This window comes from Sorex fumeus, unplaced genomic scaffold (assembly GCF_029834395.1).
Source record: "Sorex fumeus unplaced genomic scaffold, SorFum_2.1 ptg000018l, whole genome shotgun sequence".
NCBI classification, from domain to species: Eukaryota; Metazoa; Chordata; class Mammalia; order Eulipotyphla; family Soricidae; genus Sorex; species Sorex fumeus.
In genome coordinates this window covers 6,198,001-6,222,828 of record NW_026606075.1, presented here as the reverse complement: position 1 = coordinate 6,222,828, position 24,828 = coordinate 6,198,001, and the positions used below count along the sequence as shown (strand labels likewise).

General features: G+C 46.3%; 1 protein-coding gene across 1 annotated transcript in view; it reads left to right on the top strand.

The window, feature by feature from the left end:
- Positions 1-1,341: 1,341 nt before the first annotated feature.
- Positions 1,342-24,828, top strand: part of RHOBTB3 (Rho related BTB domain containing 3) — a 66,964-nt gene continuing 43,477 nt past the window's right edge. Inside the window, exons 1-5 of the mRNA XM_056112553.1 lie at positions 1,342-1,445; positions 1,589-1,814; positions 7,648-7,834; positions 16,448-16,602; positions 21,029-21,140. Coding sequence (XP_055968528.1) covers positions 1,444-1,445; positions 1,589-1,814; positions 7,648-7,834; positions 16,448-16,602; positions 21,029-21,140 — 682 coding nt within the window. The 5' untranslated portion in view covers positions 1,342-1,443. The remainder of the gene's footprint in view (positions 1,446-1,588; positions 1,815-7,647; positions 7,835-16,447; positions 16,603-21,028; positions 21,141-24,828) is intronic.

Sequence of the window (24,828 nt, the reverse complement as noted above, 5' to 3'; positions counted from 1 at the left end):
TCATGTGCACTGCAGTCGCGGGAGGTCCTTCAGGGATCGGCATAACCTTTGCTTCAGTGCCTTCTCATGAAAGAATCTCAAATATCCTTGCATTATTAGCAAGTTCCTTACTTTTTCAGTCCGGCCTGCGGAGCTGTTACTCAAAACTGAAAAAAAACCTCCAAATGAACGAGCCGAGTATCCTGCGTGTACACATTAGACACCCGCACATAATTTTCTAAAAAAAAAATAAATAAATAAAAATAAAAAATCAAAGGAACACCAACCAGCTTTAAATGTAAACGCCCAGCAGAATTCATTTTTTTGCAAAATGCATTTTTTGCAAAATGCGCCCAATAGAGTTTGAAATAGCAAATAATCCCCCCCCCCACCCCGGGTGATATTAGCAAATTAATTGGTGCGCGAACAAAGGAGCCTTTCTGCAGAGGCAAGAATGTTGCCTTTCAGAAAACAGCTGTCGTGCATGTGGGCAAATGACAAAGCGGCGGCAGACGTGGTGGTGAACCGCGCGGGCCGGGCCGGCAGGAGGGAAAGGAGCGCGCGGCCGGCGGGCGGCGTCCGGCCTCCCGAGCTCCCCGGCGGGGGCCCCGCGCCCCATCCCCCGTCCCCGGCTCGGGTTTCCGCCCTCCCGGTCCAACCGACTCGCGGCCGGAGCGCCCCGGCCCGGGAGCTCGCGGCGCGGGCGCGGGCGTGGCCGCGGCCCGGCCGACTCCGCGGCGCCCCCCGCGGGCCCCCGACCCCCGCGGCCCGCACGTGCTGCGCCCGGCCCACGCGGGGGCGGAGGCGCCGGCGGCGGCCCGGGACCCGCCTCCCTCCCTCCCTCCCTCCCGGCCGGAGGAGGAGCGGCGGCGGCACCGCTGCGGCGCGGGCGGCCCGGGTGTCCCCGGGCACTTCCTGAGCGGCTCGCGGCGGTCCCCGCGCCGGCTCGGGCGCTCACGCTCGGCCCCGGACCCTGCGCGCGCCCCGACGACCCCCTCCGCGCGGCCCCGACGACCTCCCGCGCGTCCCCGGTCCCCGAGCGCGCCCCGGCCCCTGCGCGCCCCTGGCCCCGCGCGCCCCGGCCCCCGAGCGCGCTCCGGCCCGCGCGCCCCCGACCCAGCGCGCACCGCTCCCCCGAGCGTGGTCCCGGCCCCGCGCGCCCCTGGCCCAGCGCGCACCGCTCCCCCGAGCGCGGTCCCGGCCCCCGAGCGCGCTCCGGCCCGCGCGCCCCCGGCCCAGCGCGCACCGCTCCCCGGAGCGCAGTCCCGGCCCCGCGCGCCCCCGGCCCCGCGCGCGCCCCGGCCGGGCTCGCCCGCTCTGCGGTGGAGGCGCGCGAGGGGCCGCGGCCCGCGATGAGCTGACTGCGGCCAGAGACGCCGCCGCCGCCGCCGCGGGGCCCCGGGAGGCCGCGAGCCGCCGCGCTCCTCGGAATCGCCGCCCGGCCCGGCCCTGGCTTCGGAGATCATGTACGTAGGCGCCGCCGCGCTGCCTTTGTCTGGGCTGCGGCGCGGGGCGCGGGGACCCTGGGGGGCTGCAGGTGCCGCCCGCGCTGCTGACCGCGCGCCCCTGTCTCCCCGCGCCCGCCCTCCCCACCCCCTCGGCCGTGCAGGTCCATCCACATCGTGGCGCTGGGGAACGAGGGGGACGCGTTCCACCAGGACCACCGGCCGTCGGGGCTCATCCGCACCTACCTGGGGCGCAGCCCGCTGGTGTCCGGCGACGAGAGCAGCTTGTTGCTGAACGCCACCAGCACGGTCGCGCGCCCCGTGTTCACCGAGTACCAGGCCAGCGCCTTCGGGAATGTCAAGCTGGTGGTGCACGACTGTCCCGTCTGGGTAAGGGGTGGCCGCGGCTCCGGCCCGGGCTTTTCCTTTCTTCCTCCTCCCCCGGCCCTCCCTCCGGACCCCGCTCCGGGTCGTGCAGCGCGCAGGGCTCCCGGGCAGAGTTTTTGCGAAGATCGTGCGGGGGGTGGTACAACGTGGGTCCTTTGTTCGCTGGGGCCGCGGACACTAGGAAGGCGCAGCGCTGCCCACTGCACGATCCGGAGGTTTGTCCCCTGCCAGACAGCTGACGGACGGACGTGCCAGCCCCGCGGGACCGGGACCGGGTCAGAGACTTTCCCCAGCCCACGATGGGCGATGCCGTGCCGGGCCACCCCGTGCGCGACGGTGTCACGTTAGTGCGCAAAAGATCAAGTCAAGTCCGACCGAGCTGCAGTTCTCAGCAGTTCAGAAACGGGACCCTTGCAAAGGACGGTGGGAGGTGGGGGCTGGGAACGCACTTCAGACGGCTCCTCTGTGGCACCGTCCGCGTTTGGAAATGTTGAGTTGGTGGGTTTTTTAATCAAGATCCAGTGGACATCTACTAGACCAGTTGCCGGTATAGAGCATAAGGGACTGAGTCTTAGGTACAGATTGCAAAAGGATCGCATTGTAAGTCCACTTCATTAGTTAGTATTTTGAGTTTTCCAGATTATTTGGTAGGTAGGTGTGCGCGCGCGTGTGTGTGTGTGTGTGTGTGTGTGTGTACGTACACGTGTAGAATTCGTGAGTCAGAAATCAGATCGCTCGTGTGGCTTGGAGTTTTCAAAAAGTCTTAAAATTCTGTGACAATGGGAAGAAATAGGAGTGAAGTTGTTAAGTTTGAGTTGAGTTGTTGGGCGTTTAATAAGAGGAGGAAGGGATCTACTCCTTGACACGTTTCCTGTTCTCATTAACAGTACGTTTTGAATATTTCATTTTTTTCTTATGTGTGATTTTTCTGTTTCTTTACTGGTAGTGGAATTATTTTGCGACGAAAGAGTAGCTTTTTGTACCCGAAGAAAGTGGAAAAAGTAAAAGTGCCACTGATTATCCTGTGAGATTTTGCATTTAATGAGCTGGTTAAAAAAAAAAAAAAACGAAATTAGGGACTGTAAGGAACTTAGCTATAAAGCACACATAAAAAAATTTCTTTTGAGGATTGCTGCATATTATGTAAAGTCTCAAAGATCACTCGACCATGTAAATTGTCAGTTGTAGGAAATTCACGATAATAGGCTAAAATATAAAAAGCAGGCCTTTTCCGTAACAGGGATGAGAAGAATTCGACTGCGAATGGACAGTGATGCTGCTGTGGTAAGAGCCTTGATAAGAGAATTTATTGGCTGGAGGCCATCAAGCAAATGGAGCATTTCCTTTTGGTCATTTCTTTGTGAAAGAGATCTTACAGTCTAAAATATTTTGGTTCTGCTAGCAGTTGGAACGTGTTGTGTACATTGGGTAATTAAATGTAGGGAGAATAAGTTGAATTAGGATGGTTAGGGTTACCTTACTTTCTTCTTTTCTTTTTCTTTTCTTTTCTTTTCTTTCTTTCTTTTTTTTTGAGCCGTAACTCTTTTCTGTTTGTTAATTTAACAAAAAGCAGTGCTTGTGAACCTATGTGTGGTAGTCAATAAGGTCTTTCAAACGGGTTAAAATAAGCCTACATGGTTTGGATTTTTGCCATATACTGATTGTTGTGCTTTGTTTTGCTAATCACCTTTCATTAGGCTATGGCCCTCTTTAAACCAGGTGTAGTTTTCTAGATTATAATGGTTTTCTGACATGGTGGAGCTATTCTTTATAAGGTACTTTTCTTGGTGATAAGTCAAAGCCTGCCAGATAGAAAAGTTGATTGCATTTATCAGCTGGTATTTACATAGACTCTGAGTCAGAATATTCCATATACCACCTGAGCAGATAGAGCACAGGACTTGGATACGAAAGCCCTGCTTTGTTTGGTAGTGACTGTTTTCCTTGATAAGTCACTTTATGTTCACTTGATCTGATTTTCCCTTTCTGTAAAAATTGCAGCATAGGAGATGGAGAGAGAGAGAAAGAGAGAGGGGGGAGGGGAAGAAACAGGGGGGAGAGAGAGAGAGAGAGAGAGAGAGAGAGAGAGAGAGAGAGAGAGAGAGAGAGAATAGGGGTTTATAACTTGCCTTGCAGGGAGTGGAACCATGAGCCATGCCAGGGGAGGACCCTGAGCACCTACAGGGTAGGGTCCAAATCATCCGCCCCCAAATTTCAGCATAATCCCTGCCTCCTCTGCTGAAAAGTAAGTGAGAGAATGCAAGGACCGTTCTTCCTACCAAGGCTGGCATAGTGAAGGTACTCAATAATGAAGTTACTATAATCATCATTAAGTATTTATTTCCACTTTAGAATAGCCACAAATCAGTTAGGCTCGGTGAAAGTCAAGCTTTCTCACGTTGTTCAAGCTTTACCCACTAGTTGGGCAGCAGTGTTAATACGTAGTAGGTGGTAACTTTGCAGCCCCACAACCAAGAAGAACAAGACTGTTGTTTGCCGTGAAAATTCAGAAGCGTGAACGATGACTTCAGTTCTCCAAATGTGGCTCCCAGCCCTGTGTTGCATAACCTCTGGAGGAAACCCTGGAACTGATTTTCAAGGGGTGGGAGAATTTGATTTCCTTCATAATTCTAGAAACCAGTGGAACATTTTCTTTTGAGCCTAGTTTGAGAAGAAATGTGGTAGTGTTTCCTTAGAGTTGAAAAGAGAGTTTTGTATTTCTTCCTAGATTTCTTCCCATTGATTTGTAGCTTTCTCTGGGTCATTCCTGGTACTTTTTAGATGAACGTGTTCCAAACATGGTATATTTACTGATTAATCAGTATGTTTTGGGTATAGTTACATTGTGATGCCACTCCTAGAACTTTTTCTGTTTACCAAAATTTTCCATAAAAAAACGGTGATGTAACATAGACACACTTTTCTTGTGCAAGGCTTGAAGCTCTAATTTGTCTTAGTAAACTTATTTATACTTAAATATTCCTAATATCTCTGTATTAAGTATGCCCAAGCCCGATTTTTCAGGGCGTTTTCCATAGCTGGTCTCTTTTCCCCCTGTACACTTTCTAGGAAGCCTTGAATTTCAAACTCTTTAGAATGCTTTGTAAAGCAGTTATTCTGATTCTTCTTACAGAGTTTAATGGCTGCTTGATTTTAGCTTTACTTATATTTACTTTTTAAAAAATTTTCATTCATCTGACTGCTTCTTTGTTCTCTCTCCTGTTTCACTTGTATACTTTGTATTTGAAGATGATAGCAGATACAGTTTGGAGCAGAATGATTTTTGTGGTTTGGGATTGGGAAATTAGAGTAGTGCTCTGATGGAAGCCTGCTTTCATTTTCAAAATCTGTGTTCCACTCCCTGCTCTTGGCATCCTTTGCGGAGTCAAGACTTTGCCTTTGGTGTTTATGTTCAGTAGTTTGAGGGTTGGGGATGCCTTTCTTCTTCCAATAGGGTATTCTGATCTAAAAGTTCTTCAGTTCTTTGACTACCAGTGTTCTTGTAGGAATAGGTTGGTAGTAGGGGGACGTGTTCCAAATGGAGAGAGTACATGCTAGGTGAGAGGCATCATGTGTGACTCTCTAGAATTTGCCATCACAAGATGTTAAGTTTTGACACATGGGTCTTGATTGATTGATGCAAACCTCATTAATCCTGTTTGACTTTAGATGTCAAAGTGCAGACTTTCATCTGCAAAAAGATAGCCTAGCTCTCTTTGGATCTTTTCATAGAGAAACAGCCTATGGTCTTTGTCTAACTTTGTCACTTCCTAGAAATAGATGAAGGACACAGGAAAAGGCAGATAATGAACAGTTAAATGGGTGGGAGAAAGCTACTTGCTCCCAGTTAGCAGTGATACTAAGATGCAAATGTATTTTCTTTAAACCATTCTTCACACCAGACTCAGCAACCTTCTTGTAAAAATGTCAAAGCACTGCATTTCAAGGGAAAGGGTCCAGAATAAATTACTTTGGGCCCTGAGCCCAAATACAAATATTAGTAGTTGTAGTCCAGAAGCAAATATTTCAAAACTGGAAAGACATGCTGAATTTTTTAATTTATGTGAACAAAAAATAAATGTAAATTTCTTACCATGTTAGCACCTTATGTGTTATGCACCTTATTTTTGTGTGATAGCATGTACTTCGTACACATTATAGATAGACTGTCAAAAGATGGATAAAATTAAAATTTTATATGAAAGCTTAGAAAATATACGAACCCATTCTGTTCACACTGTATTATAGCTGAAAGCAATGCTGCTGTCTTAACTGGGTCACAGAAAATCCTTGGAAGCTTCTTTCCATATTGATACTCTTGCAAGAATGCGTAGTGTTACATTTGCTGGGTTGTAGGGTGACCAAAATAAGGCATGATTTTAAAATGTGCTTAGTTTTAGGTGCATATATTTAAAGAGACTGCTCTTCACTAGACTTTTCAGAATTGTTTACATTTTCTGTTATGCCCCTACATAGCTGCCAAGACTAAATAAATAAGTAAAAAATTACTTAAATTAGTAGACTTCAAATATTTTTATTTCACGTAGTTATTGTTTGATTTCGTTTCTTGGGCCACGCCTGGCTGTGCTCAGGGCTTATTCCTTTATTCCTTGATGTGCACTCAGGGATCATTCTAGCTTTGCTTGGCAGACCTTGTGAGTTGCCAGGGATAGAACCTGGTTTGGCCCTGTGCAAGCCAAGAACCCTGTCTGCTGTACTATTGCCCTGACCCTTTCACCTAGTTACTTTCTAAGAAATAAAAATTTTAAGCCGATTCCAATAATAAAAAAAGTATAAGATTGGGTTCTATAGCAAGTTTTAGAGGCTTGAAAGTAGGGTGTTTTTGAATTGTTCCTTGAATAAATTTTACTCAGTTCACAGGGACTGAGATCTCCAGGCCTGCTTGGATCGAGGCTGGGCATCCTCCACTCATCCTCCATCTTCCAGTAGGCGGGGGCCACACCCACCAATTCCCCCCTGGTGCCATGTAATCCCATCAACGGCCAAGACTCAGAGACTATAAAACCCAGCTCCTGGAAGCGTGCGGCCACATTTGCGGCCACGTGACATCTTATTATCTCATTCTTGCTTTGGACAACGGCAGAGTCTGGCAAACTTCCCGTGGTGTACCCAACATGCCAAACACCAGTAACAATGATGGGTCTCATTCTCCTAACCCTAAAGAGCCTTGAATGTGGCACTTTTGAGAATCTCAGGGCTAGGACGAAGGAGACGTTACTGGTGCCTGCTCGAGGCAATCTATGAACAACAGGATGATGGTGATTGTGATTGTGTGACCAATAATGAAAAAATAGTAGAAAATGTAGGGGCCAGAGCAATAGTATAGTGGGTGGGACATTTGCCTTGCATGTGGCTGACCCAGGTTCGATTGCCGGCATCCCATATCGTCCCCCAAGCACTGGCAAGAGTAGTTCCTGAGTGCAGAGCCAAGAGCAACCCCTGAGCATTGCTGGATGTAAGCCAAAAAGTGAAAAAAAAAAAAGTAGCCTAGCATGTTTTAGTTGATTTCATTTTCAAATGAAGAGGACAAGTAGACTACAGATTGTGAATTTGGTTTAGGACTTTTACTTATTTATCACAGTTTATGATATTCTGGGGTCTCAGGGCCTTAGTTCTATCCCTGTGAGCACTCTAAGGACCAGTGCTCCCCTCCCACCTCCAGAGACTCCTCTCCACGCTTCTGCCACCACCCAGCCTTTCCTTCCATAACCACCACACCTGCAGGAGTTCACTGCTGTTTTGAGTTGATGTGCATCAGTCACTGTGCTCCACATCTGAGTGAAACCTTGGGTCATTGTCTTTCCCTTTGGTCTAGGACATTTTTGACAGTGACTGGTACACCTCTCGGAATCTGATTGGGGGCGCTGACATCATTGTGATCAAATACAACGTAAATGACAAGTTTTCATTCCACGAAGTGAAGGATAATTATATTCCAGTGATAAAGAGAGCACTAAATTCAGTGCCAGTGATCATTGCCGCAGTTGGTACGAGACAAAATGGTGAGTATTGAATTTTCTCTTTTTTCTAAAGTGAGTGCAGCGACCCTACTCCTTCCACAGAGTTAAGTTTATTAATGATTAATGGTAAACTTCGAACAAGCCAGAATGACTTGGGTTCAAATGCCAGCTCTTATCTCATCATCTTTGGATATGATAATGAGACATCAAAGGGAAGTATTGGGACGTTTTGCTGTGATTTCCATGGCTTTGAGACTGTTTTTAGTAATGGTGCTCTTTTGGTAGAGAAGAGGAATTGGGCCGATGTGTGAGTCTGGAAGACTGACAATCTGGAGGTCAATCCGGTGGGAAGGAAAACTTATCCGTACAAGGATGTGGGCTTCAGAACAAGATCTCTAGGGTGAACATGTGACTTTTTATGAGACTTTTTTTAGTCTTAGAGTGCAACTTTGTGCCCTTTTTTGGGGGAGATGGGGAGTGTAGCACACCTTGGACTTCTAAAAGCTTACTCCTGGTTCTGTGCTCAGGGATTACTTCCGGTAGGCTCAGGAGGCCATATGGGGTGCTGGGGATTGAACTTGACCAGCTGCATCAAGGCAAGTGCCTTCCGCACCCTGGCTCCACTTTGTGCATATGTGCAGTGACCCACACCACCAGCACACGGATCACAGTAGAGAACTTTGATGATGGGAGGCTCTCAGGTATCTTCCAATTAATAACACCCTGCCTCAGGGGTAACCTCTCTCTGGCTCCAATATCCTCATAAATATGGAGTTGTATAAGGGTTGGGAGAGAGAGCAGGTAGGGCACTTGCCTTGCATCCAAGCCGACCCATCACTCCATATAGTCCCCCACGTCTCACCAGGAGTGATTCCTGAGTCCTGAGCCAGGAATAAGCTGGGTGGGTCCCCCAAACAAAAATTAAAACAACGGCATGGAATTGTATAGTAGTAAGTATGTGTTGTATTAGGTCCGACTCATTTCACTTAGCATGGTGAATTTGAGATTCTTCCACGTTGTGCTCTATTCTTTCTGTTGCTGCATATTATTCTAGTGCATAGCTGTACCTCTTTGGTTCACTGTTATTCTCTAGATCGTGCATAAATTGTCTGATGTAGGATTGGCGGGTCAAGGTAGACGTGTGTACATGAACAGCATTAGGAGATAACACCCAATAGGCTTGACCCTTGTCTCTATCTCTCCTCCTTTCCTGTCTGTCTTTATTTTGCCAACCTTGATTTTTGTCATCCATACTTCTGAGCTACTTCCTGATGTCTTATCTTTCTCCAGTAAATTACAGTTTGACTGGAGATTTACACAGTGATGCTGGGTTTGTTCTCATACAGCATTGGCAGCTAAGTGCTTGTCACCAAATGTAATACATATTGATAAGAATTCTCCTTGAAATGATTCAAACACAACTTTTGCTTCTCTTTATAAAGCAATCCTTTTCCTCCTGGTTGTTCAAGCTCTTATTTTACTGATTCCCTGCCTTCCTTCCACAAATCCCTGACTCCCAACACTTCCGGTAATTGTTTCTTGGGGTCCCATTGGTTTCACTTCCATTGGTTTCACTGAACCTGATAACCTGTTGACCTGACTTCCCCTCTGTCTCTATTGGTGACGACTGACTTTGTTCCTGGAGCTCTGGTTTCTCTCTGGACCTATATATCGCTGCTCCTTCCCTTCTCCTAAATTCTTTATCGTGGTGTGACTGACTCCCAATGTATCCATTCACCCAAACTACAATCATCCAACCCAACTTCCTCTTCCGTTCCCGATGATCAGTTGGCCACGAAGGTCTTTTAATGTTATTTTTGTTTGGGGGGCCACACCTTGCTGTGCTCAGGGCTTACACCTGGCTCTGTGCTCAGGGATTACTCCTGGCGGGGCTCAGGGCAACGATACCTGTGATCAGACCTGGGCTGGCTGCATGTAAGGCAAGTGCCCTTTGCCTTGGCCCCCAAGAAAATCTTTCAGCTCTACATTGTAAGTCTCAAACGCTGTACTTTCTCTTCAGAGTTTCAGATCCTAATCACTCAATTGTCTGTCAAGTGTATCCCCTTTCTGGTCTCCTTAAAGGGGCAGTTCCAGAATTTGTAGGATCCGAAACAATTTTAAGTGTCCTTTTGTAAAGAAAAAACTTTCAAAATTATAGGCAATTACATGAACAGAGTGGATATTTATATTGAAAACACACACACACACAATTTGCAGATTCTAAAAATGCTTCTCAAATATGACACACATTTAAAAATGTTTGTTATTAAACAGATTGAGACTTTTTAAATTTTTCTGGTATATCTTGGGCTGCACATTCTTCGATCACTTCATGTAATAACTTCTCTTTGATAAAATTCCTATGTTAGGAAGAGAATGCCAGCTGATGTTTTTTTTCAGCCTGTGTTTTCACTGTCTACCCCCTTTTCATTGTGGGCACCGTGGTGTGTTTTGTGTTCTTTCAATTCTGCATATTTGTATTGTGACACATTACAGAATGTTCATAGTAAGCAGCGGAAGAACGTTTAGGCCCTTTCTTGTTCCAGGGCAGCGCTCAAGCACTTGAACTGGACAAGGAAGTGACTACAGACCGCAGATCATAAACCACTAAACCCAGATCTAAAACCCTCCAGTGCACCTGGTTACTTCAGAGCTATTTTTTACAAGATGAATTGAGTTAGGGGGCTGGCGAGGTGGTACAGGAGGTAACTTGCTTGCTTTGCAGGTGACCTGGTTCAAATCCCCGGCACCACGTATGATCCCTGAAGCACCACCAAAAGTCACTTTCAACACTTGGATGTGACCCTAAACCTTCCAAAAATGAAAACACACACACACACACACACACACACACACACACACACACACAAACCATGATTAAATGAGTTGAAAGAGTGAAGATTGATTATTACCAAATGTAGTTCAAGTATCTCTGCCAATTTTACAAAAGCTCGTGTCCATGTGAAAGAATGCTTTGCTCTGGTGCCCTCTAGGACTTTAAGATAAGAATCACGGAAAAGGACATGGAAACTTCAGCTTTATCAGTTTCATGGCGAATTAGACTCTAGTCTTCTTTTCCTGCTTTCTTCCTTTCTGCAATAAAATCCTCTCTGAGTAATAATCTTAAAATATAAGTCAGGTCAGGGCATATACAATGCTTTAAATTCTTTAGAAATTTTTGTCCCCCACCCCCAATTTTATGTGCAAAATTCAGACTTCAGAAAATAAACAAGAATAAGGTCTCAAATGCCAGAAATTATAATACAGAAAAAAAATTTTATTTGAACCATTTTAGAGTAAATTATAAATATTATGGGATTTTATACATTTCCTAATTAAGTGCATATCGTTTAAGAACAAAACTGTTCTCCGTTAACTGTAATAAAATCTTTGCTCAAAAAATGTAAAATACTGTTTATCTATTATATTATTAAAGTGTAACCTATATTCACATTTCTGTTTTTGTTCTGAAGCTGTATTTTGGATCCAGAATGAAATTAAGGACTGTACATGGCATTTAGTGGTCATACCTTTTTAGTTTTCTTTTAATTCACACCAGTTCCCTGAGTTTGGGTGGAAAGAGGGAGGAGGACATCGTTAATGAAATTACCATCCTTAAAGAATCCAGGACTATTATTTTGGACAATTCTTTCTGTTTTAGTAACTGTGGTTGCAAGATAATGATTTTCTATCATCCCTTCTCTGCTTAGCGGTTGGTGTTGTTCTGTAAATAGGCCTTTCTCTTCTCTCCGTTTCCACATTTTCTTTCAGCACCATTGTGATTCATAGGTTTGTCCCCTAAGGTCAATATTTCACGATATCTGTTCTTCTCAGCATATTTTTCTGATTCTCAAATTGTCCCCAGTTTTCCTGGAGTGAGTTGCTTCAAGCTAGCTCCAGTAAATCTCGAGCACTTCTTTAATTTCTAACACAGGTTCTAGGCTCACGTTCCTGTGTGCCTGTTCCAGGCCTGCAAGCCAGAATTCTGTTTCTTATGGGTGAGTAATGATATTTAGAAGCCAAAGCCTGGGTTCTCGGGGGTGCTCACTCTGTAGCTGTCGTTGCTTCTTGGCTGTTTCACTGGATAGGATCACATTTTTTAAAAATATGAGTTTCCAATGATACGATATTTCTGTACAATACTTACATCTTGCTGCAGTCCTTTTTTTTTTTTTAAATTGTGAAGTCTTTCCTAAGAAAAAAGAGTTTCATGATGCAGCCCCTGACTGAGTACACCCAGAACTCCATAGGGCTCAGCCCACTAACTGATTGAAGGAACTTAACGTCTTTCTCTACAATGGGGACAGTTTTGGCCTTCTGTTCTCTGCTGCTATGTCTTTCTTTGCCTTTCTGTTTTCTTCTTTTGGACTCTTTTTAGGTGTTGGGCTCTCTGGGCCTCTCCATTTCTCTTACCTTTCTTTTTTCTTCTTCTTCTTTTTTTTTTCTTTTTTGTCCATTCTAGCAATGCTCAGGGGTTATTCCTGACTCTGCACTCAAGAATTACTTCGGTCGGTGCTTGGGGAAACCATATGGGATGCCAGGGATTGAACCCGGGTCAGTCGCATGCAAGCAGATGTCCTCCCTGCTGTACTATCACTCCAGCCCCTTACCTTTCTTTTATTGCGCTCATCCTTTTATTTCTCTGTGTTACGTTATAGAAAAACTCCTTGAGCTGTGTTTGCCAGGGCACACTTTAATCCTGCTGGGTTCATGTCATGCTTTGGCAGTGGGATTTGTTTGCTCTATTTTTGTATGTTTGCAGTGCCGGGAATCAAACCCCGGGTCTCACAGATGTATGACAAAGTCCCTAGAGCCGAGCCATATCCCTGATCCCCTTGGTGACTTATTAACTCGGTGTTTTTTTTTTATTTTTTTTTTATTTCAACAGTGTTTCATGGAAGATGTTTAATTGATTCTCTCTTATAATTTCTTGTATCTGTTTTAAGGTTGCAAAATTTTCTGTTTGTTTGGTTTAGGGCCACACCTGGCAGTGCTCAGGGCTGATTCCTGGCTCTGTGCTCAGGGATCACTCCTGGCAGGGTTCTGGGAATCATTGGAGGTGCCAGGGATTGAACCCAAGTCAGACACGTGCAAGACAGCACTTTACCCCTGTACGAGAATATACTTAGATAAGCCTGCTAAGCGTGTATCATAGGAAAGCCGTGAGACTGAGTACACTAGAGGGCCAGAGAGAAAGTACCATGGGTAGGGTGCTGGCAGACAGCCACCCCATGGTACATTTTTGAGTGATGATTTTTATTATAGATAATGTACAACAGGGTTTTTTTTTTAAATTTTTTTAATGAACCACAGTGAGATACACAGTTACAAAGTTGTTCATGATTGGGCTTCAGTCATATAATGTTCCAACACCCATCCCTTTACCAATGTACACTTCCCACCACCAATGCCCTCAGTTTCCCTCTCATCCCTCCATCCCTCCTCCTCCCCCCACATCCCCTCACTGGCAGGCACTTTTCTTCTCTTTTTCTCTCTTTCTTTCTCTTGCTCTCCATAGGACAGTTTTTGTTAAATTTAAATCGACAAGTTTTCTCCAGCTCCAGGATGCAGAACTAAAAATAAAAAAAAAAAAATAAAAGCATCAGTCATTTTTACTTATTTGAAAATTCTATATGGATTTATGTCTTTCTCGGAAAGAATTGTAAGTTTTTCCATTGGACAATTTTATTTATTTATTTATTTTTATGGTACAGATGCTTCTCAGAGAGCTCACAATTCTTAATTCGCCTGATTTTGCCATTGGATTATGGGTGGGGTCTTACCTTTCTCCTCCTCTGCTCGTCTCTTCTCTCTGGGGAGGAGGGAGCAGGAGGCGTTCACTCTGCACCCCCAGGTTTCATCTACCCCTGGGGTTCTCCAGCTCATCTCCCCCAGTTTTCCTTGGTCTCCTCCTTGCCTGCTCCCCGTCAGCGGGTCAGGAACTTGGTCCCTGCTGCCGTCCAGTGCGGTCTCCCCAGCACCCGCCCTGATTTTCACCTTTGCTCCTGGCCCATGCACCTTGAACCCAGGTCAGTCGCATGCAAGCAAATGTCCTCTCTGCTGTACTATCGCAAGCTCTGCAAGCTCAAGTTTCTGGCCCCAAGACGGCCTGTGGTTCTTCGCTGTGGCTCTGCACACACATCTCTCCTCCTCCTCTCCCCTCCCTCCACCCGTTCCCCTCATGGATTGAATCATTTCTGCCCTAGGGAGAAGAGAACACAGTGTGGGCTTTGCTTGAAACTGGAAGCAAATGTGTTCCTCTTTGGTCTCTCGTCAGGGGTCTCTGTGTTTGTCGCTTTCTCCACCGTGAGAGCCCAACTGGCTGCAGAGAAGCCAGCCCACTTCTCCTCGCGACTCTGTGTCTTGTCTGTAGCCTAGGCAGAGTGAACTTCCCCCGCCCCCTGTTCCCCTGGCGATGTCGTGCACCTTTATCTCCATGCTTTTTCTAGCACAACATCAGGGGCTTGTAGTTGGCACACTTTTGGTCCCTCCGATTGTGAGATTCCTTCCTCTGTGGGACGTTACAGACCTAGTGTTTGATAGGTGCTCAATAAACATTGAAGGAACAAATGCATGGTCTTATGAGGGATAGAGCTAAGTGAAAAATCAATTGTACTAACAAGGTAAAATTAATTTACCCCATTAGGTCTGATCACAGAGTAATTTCTAGGCTGAATCGGGCCTGTCCCTCTTGTCCTCCTCCCTCCCAGATCCTTGTGCCAAGCCCTGCTGCCTGCCCCTGGGAATTGCTCTGGAATAGTCCTTCTTTCCCTTTGGATTTTGGGCCACACCTGGTGGTGCTCCAGGCATGCTCCTAGCTCTGCACCCAGGGATCACTCTGGGGATGGCTTAGGAGACTGGGTGGGGGGGTGAAAGCCATAGGGGCACTCTGCTGGGGATCAAACCTGGATCGGCTGCCTGGAGGCGCCTTGCCCTTGATACTCTGTCTCTGGGCCCCTTCAGCCCACACTCAGTTCCATCACTTTCCTCTGTGTTACATGCTTGGCAGGATTAACTGTGTATATGTCTTCATCAGACTTAACTTTACAAATATCTGGTTTTTGCTGAATATTGAATCATGTTTTTATCAAGACATCATAATGTACAATAGGGTTTGGATGCTTTACGATACCACTGTCCCATACTCACCACCAGATTTCAGCGTCTGGGCTCCTTCTTCCCCCATAACAGACTCAGTCCTACAAGCAGACTCCCAGGGTCTGTTTTGTTTGAATCTCTCTTAAAAGTAGATATTGAGGGAGTGAAGAAATAGTGTAGGAATTAAGCTCCATGCTTTGCATGTGGCTCACCTCAGTTCAGTCCCTGGCGCACGGCAAGGTTGCCCAAGCATCCCTGGGTACAGCCCTGGATGTCCCCAAGTACCACTGGGCTGGTCCAGGTGATCTCTGGCACTGCAGGGCCCCAGCAGCTTTGCCTCATCAACCCTCTCATTGGATCCCTAAGCACAGAACCAGGGAAAGCCCTGAGCCAGATGGGTGTGACACCCCCCAACAGCAGCAAAAAAAAAAAAAAGGTTATTTTATGTAATTTTCACATAATTTTGATGTAAAACATTACTGAAGGCTTAATTTTTGTCCAGAACCCCAGTCAGCTTTGTGCATGGCAGGGCCCCACCCTCCAGCCCCTCCTTCAGTTTTAAATGTTTCTGATTTTGAAGGGAAAGAAAACAGTGATTGAATTTAGTCTTTATAATGACATGTTTCAGGATCTAAGAAATGAGTTGGTTTGGTTAAAAATATGCTTTATGGGCATACAGTACAGTAGGAAGACACTGGCCTTGAATGTAACTCACCCGGGTTCGATTCCCAGAACTGCACAAGGTTCTCTAAGCACCAGCAGGAATGATCCTTGAACACAGAGCCAGGCAGGAGTAAGCCCTGAGCTCTGTTGGGTTGAGCACCTTCCCCGGTTGGTGCTCAGGGTTTACTCCTGGCTCTGCACTCAGAATTTGTTCTTGGTGGGCCCAGGAACCATTTAGATTGTTGGATACTGAATCCGAGTCAGATGCACACAAGGCAAGTGCCTTTACTGTCTCTCTGTTCCCTAGAGTTTATTTTTCAAAAGAGCCAATCCATGAGCCAGAGAGGGTGTAGGGGTGATGGTTCTGGCCTTGCAGGCAGCTGAATTGATCCCCATATTCCCTATATTCCCCAGAGAGTGATCCCTGAGCACAGAGTCAAGAGGGCCCTTGAGCACCACCATGTGTGGCCCAAACAAAACGCAACATCCAGGAGGAAAAACCATTCAGGCAGACAGAAACCCTGTTCTCCATGGGTTCTAGAGGAAACAGGTTGTTAAATTTGTATTGAAGGATGGATTCGAGGTTGTGTGAGAGGAAGCGGGCACACCGTTACTTGCTGATGGACCCAGTCCTCCGACTAGCCCTTCTCCTGTTTTCCCATTCCTCCGGTTTCCAAGGATTGTTACTCTTCTTGTGATTAAGCTCGCAGATTTCAGGGCCCTCTCTGCTCTCATTTTCCACTCAAGAGTTCAGAAGGCGGTAAATCTGTTACATAGCCTTGAACTGTGGGTTCTGGTATGAGCTCATTTGTTGTCTCACGTTCAGATGTTCTCCGTGCCTTTTTTCACTGCCTCATGTCAAAGCTCCTTCCTACTTCCGTTCCTTTTTCTCAGAAGAATTACCTTGCACGTGTCCACTCTGCACCTCGGACCGAGGCAGCTGTGTCAGTACCACGGAGGGCATCCAGCTGGCCAAGGAGCTGGGAGCGACCTATCTGGAGCTGCACAGCCTCGATGACTTCTACATAGGAAAGTATTTCGGAGGAGTGGTAAGTGGAAATTCCTGTTCCCTAAAGTCACTTGGCGGGTTGGCCCTTTCACTGTGTTTTTCAGAACATCAATAAGAAATTCAGTTCCTGAGCATGACCAGGTTTTTAACCTTGAGAAACAAAATGTGACTGAAGTGTCAGAGGGTTGCTGAGACTCAAGCTGTATTTTCTCTCCCAGTGAAACAATTTCTGTTGACTCACATGATTTTTTTTCCCATTTGGTGATTTGCTTATATTGATCTGTGAGGTACACCTCAAAGGCATGTCACCATACACAAAGTGGTGACGTTCAGCTTAGTATTAATCTTTCTTTGTGTAGCTCAGTGAGTCTGGCAACCTGGAAATTCTTCATTCCTGTCTAATTTGAAAAGAATAATTTTCTTTTTTTTTTTTTTGAGGTGGGGGGGAAGGCTACACCTGAAGGTGCTCAGGGCTTACTCCTGGCTCTTTGCTCGGGGATCACTCCTGGTGGGCTTGGGGGACCTGATGGGTCTGGAGTAGTGCTGGAGATTGAACCTTGGTGCGTGCAAAACGAGGTTCACCTTACCCACTGTACTATTGCTCTGATCCTGAAAAGAATAATTTCCATCTTCTCTGTGCTTTGACGGAATTTTATAAACTTCAGGTCACAGTATCCCAAAGAGTCCCAGCCCCGATAACTTGGTGGGAAAGTGGAGAGACAGGGCTGACTTGCTTAGTTTCCAGGGACATTTATTGAATCCTGTTGGCTTTTAAGGCCCAGAGGTCTGAGCATAACCATGCCAGCCCTGTCTGGTTCTTGGAGGGTGCTGTGGGATTGTGTCATTTAAGTATTTGAGACTTGACTTTGGACTTTTCTCTCCAGTCCTCTAAGGAGTCACTCCTTAGAAGACAAGTCTGATAACAATGAGGAGGGGTTTAAAGCAAAGTAGACCCTCGGTTACAAAGAAATATGTTGGACTTACCCAAGATTCATTATGTAGAAGTTGCAATATTGTGATTTCTGGAGAAGACTGTAGAAGCCATTTGTATTGGAAATGCAGAGACAATAGAAATGGTAATATACAACATTAAAAATTCAGCATTGGGACCAGAGAAAGAGAGAGAGTACAGAGGTGAGGTGTAGGCCTTGCATGGGGCTGCCCTCAGTTGGGTCTTCGATACCACCTGGTTCCCTGAGCATCACTGCATGTAGCCCTGGATCCAGGATGCCTCCAACAGCACCACAGTGCCAGCACAGCCCTGGCATTGAGCTAATTGGCTAAGCATGAACAAGAGCGGTCCCCCAGGACCCTGAGCACTGTCTGGGCGCCCCTCCCCCATCACATCATTAAGGAAGATCTAGTCAGAATACCTATTATTATCATTGATCGAAAACCTTTTATCTTATTTTTAGTGATGATAGAAAGGTAGAAAAGGACGGAAATCATTTTTCTTACCAAGCATATTACACTGTAGTGGTTTAAAACTTAATTTGGTCTAAGCATCTTGCATTTCTCTGAAATACAGATGCAGTCAGGAGAAAAAGATAACTTAGTTCCGTTTGTTGGAAAGGATGAGGCGAGTGCTCCAAGCCCAGATTTTTGTTGTTGTTCATGTTGTTCCTCATTGCAGGTTCTTGAACCTTGGCCTTATTCTCAGGTCCCCACTTTCCGTTTCCTATCTTCCAATTTCTCCCTCTCTCCCCTTGCTTCGCCTCGTACAAATATTGGAGCATGATTATATTAGTAGCATGGTCAAGGTGGGGAGAAAACATGGTGGTTCCTGTGTCCTTAGATCAAGATCTGATGATGGGCTGGAGAGATGGGACAACCAGTCGGGCACTTGCCTGGCACACACTGGACCCCAGGTCCATCCTTGTCACCACCTCTGGCCCCTGAGTAGCACCAGGAGTTATCCCTGAGCACAGAGCTAGGAGTAAACCCTGAGCACAGACAGACGTGGCCTGAGCACAAGAAAGGGAAGATGATGAGAGCAGGGAAATGAAATGAGAATAACCACTTTATTTTTCATTCAGTCACTGTGAATTACCAAGTTACAAGGTTATTCATGGTTGAGTTTTAGGCATACGGTGTTCCAATACCAATCACTTCACTCCTCCAATACCCCCAGTTTCCCTCCCGACCATAGAGGCGCTTTTTGGCCTTTCTTGCTTCCTTTAGGCACTGTGGTTTAGACTGTTGCTTATGAGTATCGGGATATCACTTTAGCTTCTTCAGTCCTCCTCCAGAGTGCCACTTCCCTTCACCGTTGTCATACTGTTCCCTTCCCCTCCGCCTCTCCCACTCCCTCCGTTTCTCCCCTATTATGTTTGTTTATACCTTGCAGATGCGAGAGGTCATTCTGTGTTTGTCCCTCTCCCTCTGACTAGCCTGGCTCAGCGAGACATTCTCCAGATCCATCCACATAGTAGCACATTGCGTGCCTTTCTCTTTTCTCGTGGCCTTACCGCCGGTAGTATTCCACTCTGTGTATATGCCATAGTTTCTTTATCCAGCCATCTGTTCTTGGGCACTTGGGTTGCTTCCAGATTTGGGCTGTTGTGAATCGTGCAGCAATGAACCTAGGAGGGCAGATGTCTTCTCCGCATCGTAGAATAAACCTCTTGTCTGACTCTTGAGTCGTAAAGTGCGAATGAGATCATGAATTTAAGAAATACTGGCATTTTCAAGAACAGGGGTGGAGCTGATCTGTCAGATTGCAGGAAACATCTAAAATATCTTGAGGAGCGGGTGAAGAGCTATGCAGTGTTTGCTGCAGCCCCATGCCAGGGGGACCCGCATTCAGCCTCCATAGAGCTCCTGTCTGGCCCTTCCCCAGTGTGCCCTTCCCCGCACGGCACCCATCCAGGGAACATGCCTGCGGCATCTCATGGACCCCTTTGAGACCTTCAGCGTCCAGAATGGCAGCCTCAGCCACAGGTGGCCGTGTGACACTCCTGCCACATTTCAGGCATTCAGTAGCAGCACACGGCTAGAAGCCACTCTTTTGACTGATGCCAGAATTGTAGAACATTTTTACCACACGGAAGTCTAAGTTCCATTGAACAATGCTGTGACCCTTCTCCCAAGATCTCAGAATTGTCTGATCAACCAGCAATGTTTCCTGCTTTGTGTGGGCTCTCCTGGGCCAGGCTCCTGAAGGCGGGGGACTGCATTGCTGGTTTACACACCCCTAGGCCTGAAAGTGCACACGGGTGGTTGCACTTGAGAAACGGTGGAGGAGAGTGGATGTGGGTGCCCAGGCATGGGATTGAGAAGGGGTATTGTTGGGGCCCAGAAATGAGAGACTCAGAAACAGTTAAGAGTCTATATGAATAGAAGCTGGAGCAGTAGCACAGCGAGTCGGGAGTTTGCCTTGCACGTGGCCAAGCCAGGTTCGATTCCCAGCATCCCATATGGTCCCCTGAGTACCACCAGGAGTAATTCCTGAGCGCAGATCCAGGAGTAACCCCTGTGCATTGCCGGATGTGACCCCCCCCAAAAAAAAGAGTCTATATGAATATACATGTGAAATTCTCCTTTTAGGTGGATTTTAGGCTGGGGGTCTGGGGGAATTTCGATTCTGAGTGGTGCTCAGGAGTTTCAGCAATTCATCAGCAATTCTTGGCCAGTGATTCAATACAAGGACCGAGAATACAGTACCCCATAGGCCTTGCCAGAGATGACCTGGGTCACCCCAGAGGTGCTGGGGCCACTGAGTTCTTACAATAATGTGTTTATTCAGTCTCTTTCCCAGTTTCCAACACTTAGGTATATGTTTGTGAACGTTTGCATGTACTCTTCCCCAAGGCTCGCAATGTAAGATTTTTGGGTTTATGAAGGGAAGCAAGTGTTTTCCAATCATTGATTCATGAAAGAAGGTGGTATGCATGTGAACTCTCCTGGGAGAGAGGAAATAGTCCTAAATCTTTTCCTGCCCAGAATTCTGCTCATATGAACATCTGTGGGTGCCTGTGAGGTAATTATTGATGGTCACTTGACTTTCTTTTTTTTCTTTTTTTTTTTCTTTTCTTTTTGGGTCACACCCGGTGATGCTCAAGGGATTACTCCTGGCTTTGCACTCAGGAATTACTTCTGGCGGTGCTTAGGGGACCATATGGGATGCTGGGAATCGAACCCAGGTCGACTGCATGCAAGGCCCTGCCTGCTGTGCTGTCACTTCAGCCCCGGTCACTTGACTTTCTTGCTTATCCAAAAGAATAACCATGTCCTTCTTGAGCAAATAGTTTTTTTTTTTAAATTTACTCCAGGATCAATCTGTTTCATTTGATACATTATTTTTAATTGAAAACATTTTTGTTGTTGTTGTTGCTGTTTTGTTTTTTTAAAGTAATTGCTAATATATGCAGAATACTGGCCTTAGAAATATTTGGCAAAAGTGATTTGGGAAGTAAATAAACATGACATTATTTTGTTGGAACTTTAAACGTTGATTTGTGTTTTAGTTGGAGTATTTTATGATTCAAGCCTTAAATCAGAAGACAAGTGAAAAAATGAAGAAAAGGAAAATGAACAGCTCATTCCACGGCCTTAGGCCCCCCCAGCTTGGACAGCCAGGTACATTTATTAGCAAATAGATGTTTGTTCAATATTTTTTACAGATAATTTTTACAAGCCTTAGAGTAAGTGTTCAAGGCACATCTGATATTCTGATTCACTCTGTGATCTGGAATCTTCTTTTAAAATAACTTTCTTATTTTGACGCGAGTGGTGCTTGGACCGTATTTTTATGTCTTAAAAACTTGAATCTGGGGACTGGGAAGATTGTACAGCGATCAAGGCACTTACCTTACAGACGGCCAGTCCAGTTTCATCCTGTATGGCTGTATGCCCCCCCGTCCCCTCCCCCCGTGCCCAACCAGGAGTGATCCTCAAGCTTATAGCCAGGAGTATGCCCTGAGCACTGTCTGTTATGGCCCCCAAACCAAAAACAAATTATAATAAAAAAAAAAACTAACCAAACAAAAAATACATGAGCCTACAAATTCTTAATAATATATATTTGAAGACCTATTCTAGATTAAAGTCTAATAGAAAATAACAAATTAGTGCATGTACCTTGATTAATTCCTGCTAGAGCGATAGCACAGCGGGTAGGGCGTTCGCCTTACACGCGGCCAACATGGCCGACCCGAGTTCGATTCCTCCGCCCCTCTCGGAGAGCCCGGCAAGCTACCGAGAGTATTCGATATGCCAGACACAGTAACAACAAAGTCTCCAATGGAGACGTTACTGGGCCCGCTCGAGCAAATCGACGATCAACGGGAGGGCCTTTACCTTTACCTTACCTTACCTTGATTAATTCCTAGTCCATAAAAAACACCTAAATGTCACTTTTAGGACCTTTTGGTGAAATTTTAATATAGACTGGAAGTTAGAGAGTGTTATGGAATTTTGTTCTTATGTGTGATAATGGCATATGGCTAATGGATGTTACAATATTTAGCTGATATTCTTTTGTGATGGTTGCAGCTTTCCAATGGCTCAGAATTATGAGTGTGTTTATCTAGAGATAAGGTAGCACTGCAGCACTGTCCTCCCGTTGTTCATTGATTTGCTGGAGCAGGCACCAGTAACGTTGCCATTGTGAAACTTGTTGTTGCTGTTTTTGGCATATTGAATACACCACGGGAAGCTTGCCAGGCTCTGGTGTGTGGGCAGGTGCTGGAGTGATAGCACAGCGGGTAGGGCGTTTGCCTTGTATGCGGCGGACCTGGGTTCGATTCCTCTGCCCCTCTCAGAGAGCCCAGCAAGCTACCGAGATAAAGTAGAATAGTAAAAAATCTTAATTGCTAAATTTAAGTGAAGGATATGTTTATGCTTCTTTAAAAAAATATTTAAACTTCATTTAAACACTGTGATTTATGAAGTACACAATACAGTTGTTTCAGGTATTCAATATACCAACACCAGTCGCATTTCCAATGTGCCCTTATCTCCACCAATGTCCCGAGTTTCCCACTCCCTACCCCCCAAGCCTGGTCCCTTAGCAGGCACTGATTATTTAACTTAATTTATGTCACTTGTTACAACATATGTCTTGTAATGGTGATGCTAAAGCAATGGCCCGAGGATTTACTGAGCTGTTAGGTGCAGCCGGGCCATCTGTGTTACTGTTTTCACTCATTGAACTTAGAGGGCTTCTGCTCAATTTTCCAGTCTGATTTTCTTGTTCCTCCTGGACTCTTGGCTTGGTGAAGCTGGGAAGTGTTGCAGGGCCGCATATGTGGCTGTGTGCCTCAGGGACTTTGGAGCAGGGACAATCGGCTGCAGGGGTCTCTGCCATCTCTCTGAGATCAGTCCTGAAGCCGGGCCATTTCTTTGGCCATGGCGGGAGCCAGGTGTAGTTGGAAGGAGTGCTGGACCTTTGGCAGGGCCTGGACTTTGTCTGCACCCATCCTGCCCTGGGTCCAGAGATCTTGGCCTGGTGGTGGCTGGGTCTGCCTGGATAGCTCAGCTGCTGGCGTCTCTGAGCGCAGTCTGTATGTGCTTCTTGATCATTCTTTCACCCTTTTTTACTGTTTGAAAACAATCATATTGCAAATTTAGAGAAAGTAGCACTGTCTGTAGCACTGTCCTCCCGTTGTTCTTTGATTTGCTCAAGCAGGCACCAATAAGTCTCCATTGTGAGACTTGTTGTTACTATTTTTTTGGCATATTGAATATACCACGGGTAGCTTGCCAGGCTCTGCCCTGCGGGCAGTGTACTCTTGGTAGCTAGCCAGGCTCTCCGAGAGGGACGGAGGAATCAGACCTGGGTCAGCTGCACGCAAGGCAAACGCTCTACCCACCGTGCTAGAGAAAGTAACTAAAAATAAATCTTCATAAAATGTTTCAAACTTTTTTGGGGGGACCATACCCTGTAATGCTCAGGGGTTGCTTCTGATTCTGTGCTTAGGGATTACTCTTGGTGGTAATCGGGCAACCATATGGGGTACTGAGGATTGAACCCAGGTTGACTGCATACCAGGCAAATGCTCTGCCCACTGTACGATTGTTCCAGGCTCTCTGGCATTTTTTGGGTTTTATTTTTGTTTGTTTGTTTGTTTTGCTTTTTGGGTCACACCCAGAAATGCTCAGGGGTTATTCCTGGCTCTGAACTCAGGAATTATTCCTGATGGTGCTTGGGGGACCATATGGGATGCTGGGGATCGAACCCAGGTCTGCCGCGTGCAAGGCAAATGCTCTACCTGCTGTGCTATCGCTCCAGCCCTCTCTGGCATTTTTTTTTTTATTAGTGAAACATCATGAGGTACAGTTGCAGACTTACAAATTTTTGTGTTTGGGTTTCAATTATACAATGATCAAATACCCATCCCTCCATCTCTGGCATTTTTTAACTTAATTTTGTGATGGAAGTAGACTGGTTCTCCATCCAGATCAATTTGATCCATATATAGAAACTGGAAATGATGTATGACTTGACTGTGAACTTCCTGGGGTGACATAGCCTCATGTAGGAAACACTGGAGCCTTAAATACTTTCTGGATAAGAAGACAGACAGGTAGAGAAAAGTCAGGCAGACAGTAGAAACAAATAAAAAAAAGAGACGGAGTGATAGTACAGCATGTAGCAGCATGCCTGGCATGTGGCTGACCCAGGTCCATTCAATCCCTGGTAGGCCATACGGTCCCTGAGCACTGTCGGGAGTGATCCCTGAGCACAGAGCCAGCAGAAAGCCCTGAACATTGCTGCATGTGCCCCCACCCCCCCCCCCCCCCCGACCAAAAGGTGAAAAAATAGAAGCATTTGCAAGAAAAAGCAAAGCAGTCCATGTCATTCAGTGCTGAGAGAAATGCCGTGTGTGACTGTACAGAGCCGGGTACTAGGTGGGAGAAGGAGGTGAGGCCTTTGGGAGGGATCAGCAGAAGCATCGACTCTCAAAGTTCTGACCCATGCACCTTCGGACCCTTTTCATTAGAATTGCTGTGGGGGTCCTGGGCATCACTGGCCCACCTACATAGGAGACCTGGTGCTGGCTTGTAGGAAGGGCAGCCCCGCAAGATCTGGGGCTTTCAAACTGTTCTCAGCCTCCCAGATCCCATGCAAGTGGCTCACGCAGTGAAGAGGGGGAGTGACCTACCAGGCAGAATGTTCCTAACCCCAGAACCTGGCCCCAAATAGACTAGGTTTTGCTTTTATTGTATTTTTTTGTTTATTTAATTAATTTATTTTTGCTTTTTTGGGCCACACCCAGCGGTGTTCAGGGGTTACTTCTGACTTTGCACTCAGGAATTACTTCTG